The 10282-nt window shown below is 45.0% G+C and overlaps 1 protein-coding gene across 5 annotated transcripts; it reads left to right on the top strand.

Annotated features, from left to right (window-relative positions):
- Nucleotides 1-403: 403 nt before the first annotated feature.
- LOC125748085 (uncharacterized) lies at nt 404-8965 on the top strand. Of its 5 annotated transcripts, XM_049023899.1 has the most exons (4): nt 3642-4335; nt 6807-6970; nt 7109-7294; nt 7379-8965. In XM_049023899.1, exons 3-4 carry the CDS (start codon nt 7147-7149, stop codon nt 8344-8346), a joined length of 1116 nt encoding a protein of 371 aa, XP_048879856.1. In that variant the 5' UTR covers nt 3642-4335; nt 6807-6970; nt 7109-7146; the 3' UTR covers nt 8347-8965. The 5 variants fall into 5 exon arrangements, with proteins under 5 accessions (XP_048879859.1, XP_048879858.1, XP_048879856.1 ...); XM_049023902.1 differs by lacking the exons at nt 3642-4335; nt 6807-6970 and adding an exon at nt 404-544; XM_049023901.1 differs by lacking the exon at nt 6807-6970 and having other exon boundaries at nt 3641-4202.
- Nucleotides 8966-10282: the final 1317 nt, after the last annotated feature.

Genomic DNA, 10282 nt, shown 5'->3' with positions numbered 1-10282 from the left:
ATAATAATAGTTATTGTTGTTCGGAATTCTCTGGGGCAAAGAACTCGCATCCGAATACAATAAACTGAAATAAGTAGCAGGAATATGATTTAGTTAGACGCAATAGGCTTATGTTTGCCACTAGATGGCAGTAGTTATTAATCCATGCGAAGCTACGTTAGATGCACACATCAAGCGGTATATAACCAATACAGAATTTTTGGTTTTATTAAGGCACATAGTAATGTACTCATGAATGAATGAATGAATGAATGTAGTGCAACACGTTGTGAGCCATGAAAATCCAGTTAAGCTCCAAAGCCCCCGAAACTCGAACACCAGTCATTTGATCATTCTCGGATGGACAGTCAAACTGGTCGTGCTGCGATCCGGGGCAAATTTCGAAATCACCCGAAAGGCATACAGAGACGCGTGCATACCACACGTAAGGTGAGGCTGGCCAAGATGCCACGACTTGTGGAGGGAGGGACTGTAAAACGCTGGAGCCCAAGAGAAGCAGTTGTTTGAACACTACGGTGTTTGGCTCCGGAGACTGGGGGAGCAGGTAAGGTACAGTCTCCCTCGTTGGCTATTTCAGTTCTTGTTTCCTTTCTGCCCCATCTCCTCTTTAAGCACCCCACCTATTTCCCTCTGATAGATCCGAACACTTGCCGGACACAGAAGTTCGGTGCATTACAGAGTGCAACGTGCGAGCAAATCATTAGGCGTTTGTCAGGCTCACTTTCCTCTCTTATCTGCGCCTCTTGGATCATAACAGCAGCTGTCATCACCTCCGTGATAATCGCAACCAAGATGTCTTTCTCTTGTTGAGATGAAAAAAAATTCCTGGTACCATTCTATGGCTACATAGTTTGTGTGATGCAGTTTTACGCAGAATCTGTCCTAGATTGTTTACAAGATGTTAATAGCTGGAATTTACTGTGTGTTTCCCCTGCAATTCATATTGTTGTAAAACTTTAAACATGGCAATGAAATGCACCCGACATCAAAACCAGTAGGTAACATGCACAATGCCATGACTGTGAGGCGTAAAACCAAAAGTTTGTTTTAGACGACCTAAAATCTGAATTCCATGTGGCGAAGCAGTGTGCGATCAGTGGAAATGTGCGATAAAAAAAACTCTGGAGTCAAATAGTTGAGGATTTCTTTTACTAACTATTTGCAATTTCACACAGTGTTTGCGCCATCACAAAAATCACCATGGAAACGCATTCGTACTACGAGTAATTAAACGTATTAATGATGTAGACAGAAAAACACTAAAGTACATGGGTTCCTCAGAAGTGGGACTCGACTGGGGTCATTTTCTCACAAGCAGGGATTGTCATCCTGTCCATACATAGACAAATAAGTCTGCAGACCAGTGGTTTGATTGAGAAAAATGTGTGTAATTTATGATTTGAAAAAATGCATTTTAATCAATATGTGCGTTAGAATTCACCACGGTGTTGATGCCTGGTCACAAGGTAGACCTATGGGTTAATACAGTGTTTCCTAACCTGGTCTTTGGGAATCCATAGGCAGTCCACGGTTTTTGCTCCATAAACTGAAAAAAGTGGACCGTCTGCAGTTTGTCGAAGATTGGATTAGGAAACACCAGGTTAATATCAACCAAAAGCTTCTCATCTAATTTCTGTCATAGTTCCCGGCCTTGGGCACTGCGTAGGGGGGCCACGCAACCCTGAAAAACGAAACAATGCAGAGCCTCTTGTGAGTGACGCAAGTGAACCTCGATTGTTCATTGGCCATTGAAAAAGTATCAGGAAGTCAAAATCTACATCGGGCCAAAGATTATATACCTTTTCTACCTATCTGTGATAAAATGGGAACAAAAATGGCTAGTGGATTTGAAGAATGGTTGACAGAGAAATTTGGGAAATACTGGCATTTATAGGATTCCTCGTTACAGGATTAGGCCTATAATGGCTCGCAGAAGGCTAGGCTACGCCGTACATCAATTAGCCATAACATTAAAACTGGTGAAGTGAATAATATTATCTTGTTTCAATGTGCCATTATATATTAGGAAAGTGAAAATTCAGTTCTTGAAGTGGAGGTGTTGGAAGCAGGAAAAATGGACAAGCATAAAGTCTTGGGGAGTATTCTCCATATGCAGTTGTCACGCTGCACCCCATTTACCTTGGGGGATGGAAGTCAGCGCTGGGAATGACGTCGAACCCGAGTTAACTGCAGTCCAGTACAGGTTCATTGTTAGCCATTGTTAGTGATGTCGGTTGAGCATTACGCGGTATTTTGCACATACAGACACTGTAGCGACATGCACACAGATAGAGGTTGGACAGTACATTGTGTATGGCCGATATAATGAGACACAAATGAAACATAAGTGCTAATAAACAGTTTATAACTACAGCTTGTACTTCTGTTGATGAAAGGAGCAGAGGATGATGCTTTGAGCAATGTTCTGTTGGGAGTCCTAGTCTTGGCGTTCATGTGGATGTTACTTTGACATGTACCACCTACCTAAACATTGTTGGGCACCAAGTTGACCACTTCATGACAAGGGTATTAACCGATGGCAGTGGCCTCTTTCAGCAGTACGATGCCACACTGCAAAAATTGTTTAGTTGTAGTTTGAGGAACATAAAAGAGTTCAAGGTGTTGACTTGGCCTGCTGCAGATCTAAACCTGATCATCTATAGGATTTGCTAGACAAGTCTGATCCATGGAGACCCCACCTTGCAACTTAAACGACTTAAAGGATCTGCTGCTAATGTCTTGGTGCCAGATACCACAGGACACCTTCAGTGGTCTTGTGGAGTCCATGCCTCAGCGGGTCAGAGCTGTTTTGGTGGCACGAGGAGGACCTACGTAACATTATGCAGCTGGATTAAATGTTATGCCTGACTGGTGTATACCTGTGTGTGCTTTTTTATTTTCAATTGATATCTAGTTCAGTTTTAGTTTTCAGTGTGGTTTAATTAGTTCTTATTTTAAAGATGCAAATCAATTCAGTTCGAATGACTTAGTTAGTGTCATGACACAATATTGCAGGACTCGAGGGCAGGCATCAGGAGAACAGAAATGGGCTTTGTTGAGCAAAAGTGGAGCAGGGAAATAAACAAGACCACGAGGGGTCAAAATGGGAAGATTAGTAGAGGGAAGGGTACCAGCGAAGAGAGACGAGTGACATCAATGACCAGACTAGGGAACACAGCACAGCATATGTCCCCCTTTCACGTGAAGTATGAACCAGCCTTGACATGTTGCCTAAACAGTGGCTATGGTGGGTCATGCAGGCCACGGAAAAAGCGCAGACAGCCTCTGCAATACCTGGACATTTATGCGGAAAATCTATTGACAAGCAATTAAATGAAAGTACAATTTTAATTCCTAGCATTTAAAAAAACTTGAATACCAGCACTGTCCCTTAAGTACCAGTCTATTACCTGTTTAACAGCTGGTTGCATTCAGAGGTACACTAACATGGACAGAGGTCCGGGGGTCACTTGGGCTGTTTTGGGGCCCCTGCTGTCTTCTACGATGGTAATGGTTGTTGACGGAGAAGTGGGGGGTGGCGATGACAAAAATTTGGGGTGGCCACAATTGAAAATTTTATTCAATAAAATTTTAAGCAGAGGCCACTGTAAGCCTGTGCATTAAAGCCTCCTTGGGTGTGATAGGTTTGAACCCCCCCATGAAATTAGCTTCAGCCTCCACCATTGGTGAAATTCACCAAACTTTGGGGATGGTATATGGAGAATTTCTGGGGGCTTTCCCCTAAATATTAAAAAGGAGAAAAATGAAAGCAGTGTCAGGAAAGATACAATGCTGGATTCCCCCCGTAATTTATATTCTGACTATCGGGCTAATTAATGGTCTGGAGCCCATCAATTCTCATTCAATTTTCATAAGCAAACAATGTTTGGAAAGCCGCTGAATTTGTAGTCCACCGCGAGTGCAATAGCCATCTGCTCCCGTCTTCAAATCCTCCACCCTCCAATAAACGAGGAGAGGTAATCCATAAATCCTCTCATTCATAACACCGTCAAACAGGTTTACAAGGAAAGAGGCATCGGTCGCAGGTGAATGAGCTCGATGCGTGATGCACAATGCAGAACACATCGCTGGATGTGTATAAACTCTCAGATGGAAGTGGGTGGAACTGGGCGGGCTGTGTAGCTAAAGCGCCCGAAAGAGTCGTGTAGAGTCGGAGCAGCTGCTGTGGCAGAACAATGTAGGTCCGCGAGAGAACGATTTTTGTTTCACCAGTACGTTTCATGACAGATGGAGGGGTTTCACTTGACGGCAGAAATAACAAAGGAAATAAGAGTGTCATAATACTCACTGATTACAAAACACTGTTTCTCTGGGGTATGTATGTTTTAGCTAATTAAATTATGGTCACATTTAAGCGACTTCTGACTGACACTTTCTGGAAATTACTTCACGGTTATCTAGCTATCATTCTAATTAATATTTTTATCCTGTTTTGTTTCAGCTCCCCCTAGGGACTTAATGTGCACTTATTCCTGCTGAAGTTTTTAATTGTGGTTTATGTTGTACTTTGACATATGACGAGCGTTTACGAAGTGCTAATAGATTGTTTTGGAAGTGTGTTTGTATTTAAAAACGAGAGATACAGCGTTTTATTAATTTCAACAATTTCGAGTTATTGAGTGACGAAATAAGTATTTTGACGAGTGATCGTTCAGCTGCTAGGAACAGAAGTCAGTAGTGTCAATATAAGATAATTTATCTTAATATATCTTGCTTTCGCAATTCGTTCTTTTTTTATTCAGCACCTGCGTCCTCAGGGCTAAAATTAATCTATCAACCTGTCGTAAAATTATTAGCCTATATCACGTGGTTTTTGTCGTTTAATATCTATGGTATATAGTTTTGTTAATGATATTATTATACATACACTGTGCATGTGTGACTGAAAGTCTGAAATGAAGACTTCGAGAGAGAAAGATTATAGCTCTTTATCACGGAGTCAACTGTTTGACAAATGACCAAAGGTTATTTGATAATTTTTTTCTAGGTGATTAAAGTGGTTAATTCAAACTAAATTTAGACATTATAATCAGTGTTCATTTAAAGCAAGGAACCAATCGATCCACTGTCGCCAATAAAAAGAATTAAGTAGGCCTAATAATCTTCAAATACGTTAATCTGTGACAGCGGGTCAACGCCAGACTACAGCTTTTCAAATACGGTGTCCCACATGTTCTCTGCGTTTTGGACAGATATTTCTCCCCAAAGTGCAGCACTTGTTCTTAATTGTTCAGAAAAACTTTTTTTTTGTTCTCCCTTAGTTCAGACTCACCATTATTTGATTGGGTGCAGGACTGTGAGTCGACGCTGCCCTTTGCGCCCGCATAAGTGGAGCTTGGACGAGTTAGTGTTTGTATTGGAACGACTGGTATCAGTTCACCGCATTTTCGCTAAATAAATAACAAGAATAATGATCGATAGAAAAAAAAATCAAAACAACCTCTACCCAAACATGAAGATACCGGTAGTTTATATAGACCTAAGTGCAAACTACTCTGAACAACTTAAAAAGGCGAGTATAGGAATCTGTACATTCAACTAATCCGTTATATTTAAAATGGTAACAGTGGGCCTGTGTGAAAATTCTCGCGAATAGTACTTGGTTTACATACGTACATGTTTCCAAGCTAAGATGTTTTATTTAAATCTCATTAAAAGGAAGTAGCCATATTTAGTGGCGTTTCCGCTTAGGCCTGAACGTCTAGAAAGTGACATTTATTTCGGAGGTGCAAACAAGCGATTGTCCATTGTGGGAGAGAGCTTTAAAATGAACAGGTTTTAATTCAGTAGCTTTTTATTTTGCATTTACTCTCTCGTTTACTTGATTTATCTCTGAAATAATAACGGGAATATATTCTGGAGGCACAATGACCCAGAGTGTGCTGAGAAAAGAAGGAATATGTTTTGCAGCAGGAGCGCTGAGTATAAAGAGTATAAAGGACAGACAATGATAGCTGCTAGGGCAACAATGCAAGGTTGGTGACAGGAGAGGCACAATGTTTTAGACAAATGGAGGGTCAAGGTACCATGCCAGGGAGAAATTAATTAATTACTAAAAGATTAACAAAAAATAATCATATGCTAAGTAAATATTGCATGCCTAAGCATTCAAAGATTGATGATTTGGTAAAAGGATGACGCATGAGGAGTAAGTAACCAATCACAATATGTACTGAGGACAGTATTAGATTGCACTCAAATTAACCAATGAAATGTACCCAATGCAGTTTCCAAAAAAACTTTAGAACTGGCGTATGGGGAGTGACGAAATTGTCACGGTTGAGATGGACTTTGATCAATGAAATAAAACAGTGAAAAGGAATGGTTTCACTTCTGTCAAAGGTTCTTTGAGTTTGGGTGTTTTAACTTCTGCACTGTTTTAAGAGGAAAACAATGAATATCAGGTAAATTAAATGAGCGCGTATCTGAAGTGGTAATAGTCCCCTTAAGATGTGTCTTCACAGTATTTACAAAGCTCTACAAACCTTTGACAAAAAAAGATATCTTGGGTTTGTAATCTCCAGAGTCCAGTGTGATTTTTTTTTTCTTTTTCTCTCAATCTTGCTATAAGTTTGAATTTTGGTGCGCAACTGCTGTTACTGAGGACTGCCAACCTCTTAATTCCTATGCTGAGGTAAACATTATGTAATAAAGTACTAAGTGTCAAGGCAGGTGCCAGTTATCTTCCAAAGCATCTTCTAAAGAACTGGCTTTAAATGGCCTTAGTGTGATGTTTTATATGACAGGCATGATTATAGAAATAAATGCGAATGTCTGTCTGACAGCTTTCTGGTGACAGCACTTAGTCATCAGAGATCCTGCTTAAGTCATGTGAAACAAGAAAGCAGGCCTGGTCTGTAGAGGCACCACATGAAAGCACAGACACCTGGAAGGAAGGAACTGAGCTGCAAGCCGCTTCTAAACTCTCAGATAGTGGAGTAAATTGGGGGTAATTATAAACTGCCGAAACCACAAAAGAAACGCCCAGGGTGAAAAGAACAGATGCTGTATCTCCGGCATGGTGCAGGAACAGGGATTGGGGGGTGGGGGCATGGCGAGACCTGGGTGATGATGGATGTGTTTACAGCGACAGGAGAATTGGTGAGGCGCCAAGAGAGGCGGGCGATGGATGGCGTCCTGGAGACGGCGATAACGCTGGGCTTCTGTAAGGTGGGCTGCAGCCTCCTCTCCCTGACCACACTCAGGTCCCACCTCAGTGCCGTCGGACTCTGCTGCAGCTGCCTGCTGCTGTTCACCGACCTCGGCGTCACAGGTGAGCGGGATGCCGCCTCTATCTCGGTACCGCGCTTTGGGCTGTGTCCCGCCAGCGGCTCACCTCCTCTGCCCCCGCCCCCAGCGTTCCTGGCCCTACTGTGGTTGGCCGGAGGCTCCAGACTGCCTCCAACGTCCACTCCTAGCGACGTCATCGCCCTCCGCTTCCTGCTCTTCCTGGGGCAGGCCTATGGCACGGCCCTGCTCTTGACGGCCCCGCTCATCACAGTGGAGATGGTCTACAAGATGAGGCGGCCTCGAGGGCGAGGCTGTGTCGGGCACCAGAGGATTTCGGTGGCACTGGCTGGTGGGGACATGGAGGACGGCAGCCAGGAGGCAGCTCTGGTGCACGGCGGCGCCTTCCTCAGCTGCTTGGTCATCTGGGTCGTCTGCGGACTCCGCGGAGGCTTCAGTGCTGGGCTGGATGAGCAGCATGCCAAGGCCTGCATGCTGAGGATGGGCTCCCTGTCCACGTGCCTCCCTGACATGCCCGCCATCACCCTGGCTGCCGTGGGGGACCCTGCACTGGCACTGTTTGGGCCAGCTCTCCTCCTGGCCTTGGCGCTGAGTATGAGTCTGCCCAGGAGTGAGCCGACCCAAAGCGGCACAGTAGCAGTTCACCCTGGGTACCTCCCACCCATATCTTTGTGTGCCCCGGATGCTGCGGGGTCTACTTCTAAAACCAGCGAGTCTGCAGTCCCTCAGCATGTGACCGTGATGCTGGGTCACTCTAGCCGCTCCCTGCAAATGGCTGTCCCCCTAGGACACATGGCACAGGGGGCCGACATGTGGGGGTGGGTCACTTCCTGCCTTCGAGGAAGGGTGCTGACCGGACTCGCATGCGGCATTACCCTTTACCTCTTCCCCCCCTCGATAAGTGTCAATGTCGTACTGATCCGGTACCTGGAGGCTCTGGCTGAGTGGACACTGTCCCCCCTGCTGTCTTTGTCTAGGGAGGATGTGGCTGTCAACCAGCTGCTGCTGCTCACCTTTCGGAGAGACGCCTCCACTGGCCTCGCTGTTCAGCTCATGGAGACGGCAATAGAGGCATGAGATATATGGGTGTGAAACCTCCAGCTACAGGGAACCAAGCTGCAACAGGCCTTTAGATTGCCTGCACCGCAGAGAGTAGAAGCGTGTCAGTCCCTGTCTTCTGAAGAGCATAAAGAGAATCCCTCAGCCTCAAAGTGAACGACAGGCTAAAACTCGCCGTCTCTCTTGCTCGGAGACTGACTGGAACTTTTGGGGTCCGTGTCTGGTGAAACTGTACATGAATCTCTCAGGGAAAAAATATATAAAGGAGATGACAGGCAGAGCAGGGGGACCGAGACAAAAACAGCCGTAACTGCTGAGCGACAGCCATGACCAGCGTGGAAACGACAGCCTTCAACAGATGGACATCACATTTATGTGTGGATGTTACGGCTACACAGAGCCAGTCTCACATCTTCCGGATTTCCGTTTGGTTTGTATTGACAGGTTTGTTCCTGGTATTTTCGTTGGCCCTCAGTACGGTACAATCCTCACGTATACCGATGGTTCCTCCTGCCAAAATTCCTCTTGGCAAACATGCCAGTGAAATTCCTCACGTTTATTAACCTGTGACGACAAACCGGAAAACTTGCGATGAAGTCCAACAGCAGAGGTCTCCCGGCAACCACTCTTGATTGAAGGGGGGGGGGGGGGGGGGGGGTACAGGGAAGATGAAGCTCTAAGCTGGGAAAAAAAATTTGCTTAGGGTGGGTGGGTGGTATATTTATGTAGTTGCTAAGCTGTTGCACAAGCACCTTTTTGCAGTGAGGGGCATGATCCTATGGGGGAAACATTCAGCAAATCTGTGCTCAGACTTGCGTGGGACAGATGTTCCTACAGCAGAGAGCCTGGAGCTAAGGGGAGGGGGATGGGGGGGCACCACCCAGGTCCACACATGTTCACACTGCCCCCCAACTGCACACCTAGTTGCTGCCTACCTTGTTTTAGTGTGCATGATGGTCTGAGAATAAATGGCACTGTGTCAAACTCTGGGCAAGTTTCACTGACTGCTGAACATTTCTGCACAAATTGCTTTACATTTACTGAAGACCTTTATCTTTTGAACTTGCGAAATTATAATGAATGAGGGTGCAGGAACGTGTTGGGTTTCGAGAGGTATTGAATTAAACTGAGATTTAGGCCAAATTTTTTACAAAAAAATTAAGCTGAAGAATCTTGCTGCTTAGTTCATATCAAGGATGATTTAAAAGCATTTTAGCAGCATGAAACAGTCTGAAATATGGACAGTGATTAATGACAGTTATGCCAAAATTGGGCCGGAGCCAGTTAAAATGTGAGAGGACAAGCCAAAGCACCTTAACGGGGGAGCAGGGAGCTGCAGGACTATGGCAGGTGGTAGAGAGGCATCGATACCTGGCTCTGCAGTGACACATGCCAACCCATCTGTGAGCATAGACCACTCTGCGCTGTAGCATCCAGGGTCTGTTTCTGTTGCACACTGTACACCAGTTGTTCCCAAACTCGGTCCTCGGGCCCCGCTGCCCTGCTTGTTTTCCTGCTATCCCTGCCTCAGACACAAGTCCCAGCTGTCTTTCAGCTTCTGATTACCTGGATCAGATGTGTTCAGTCAATCAGCAGTGTGTAGGGCAGGGATAGCTGGAAAATAAGCAGGGCAGTGGGGCCTGAGTACCGAGTTTGAGAACCACTGCTGTACACCAAGGGTGTGGAACCTGATCCATTGAGAGTCGGTGCGGGTTTTTGGGATGACCTCTCGATCAACCAATAACAGCGGTTCCCCTGGACTGGAGTTCAGAACCACTGTTTTACTATTGGCTGATCGAGGTCATGTCAAAAACCCACACTGACCTTCAGTGGATCAAGTACCCATCCCCTGCTGTACACAAAATCAGTCTAAACACAGAATATCACCTTCGCCACCTGCACCAAATTCTCCCAAGACCAGCTGTTTCAGCCATACGAGGAAATATCTGATTTG

The sequence above is a fragment of the Brienomyrus brachyistius genome, chromosome 8 (genome assembly GCF_023856365.1).
Source record: "Brienomyrus brachyistius isolate T26 chromosome 8, BBRACH_0.4, whole genome shotgun sequence".
Lineage (NCBI taxonomy): Eukaryota > Metazoa > Chordata > Actinopteri > Osteoglossiformes > Mormyridae > Brienomyrus > Brienomyrus brachyistius.
The sequence above is the reverse complement of the archived record's forward strand: the minus strand, read 5'-3'. Positions and strand labels throughout refer to the sequence as shown.

Bases quoted from the DNA above. Each gene is read 5' to 3' on its own strand.
- LOC125748085 (XM_049023898.1), top strand. From the start codon at position 4,242: ATGACAGATGGAGGGGTTTCACTTGACGGCAGAAATAACAAAGGAAAT. The intron at 4,336-7,108 runs GTATGTATGTTT...ATGTGTTTACAG, and splicing joins CAAAACACTGTTTCTCTGGG to CGACAGGAGAATTGGTGAGG. The intron at 7,295-7,378 runs GTGAGCGGGATG...CCCCGCCCCCAG, and splicing joins CACCGACCTCGGCGTCACAG to CGTTCCTGGCCCTACTGTGG.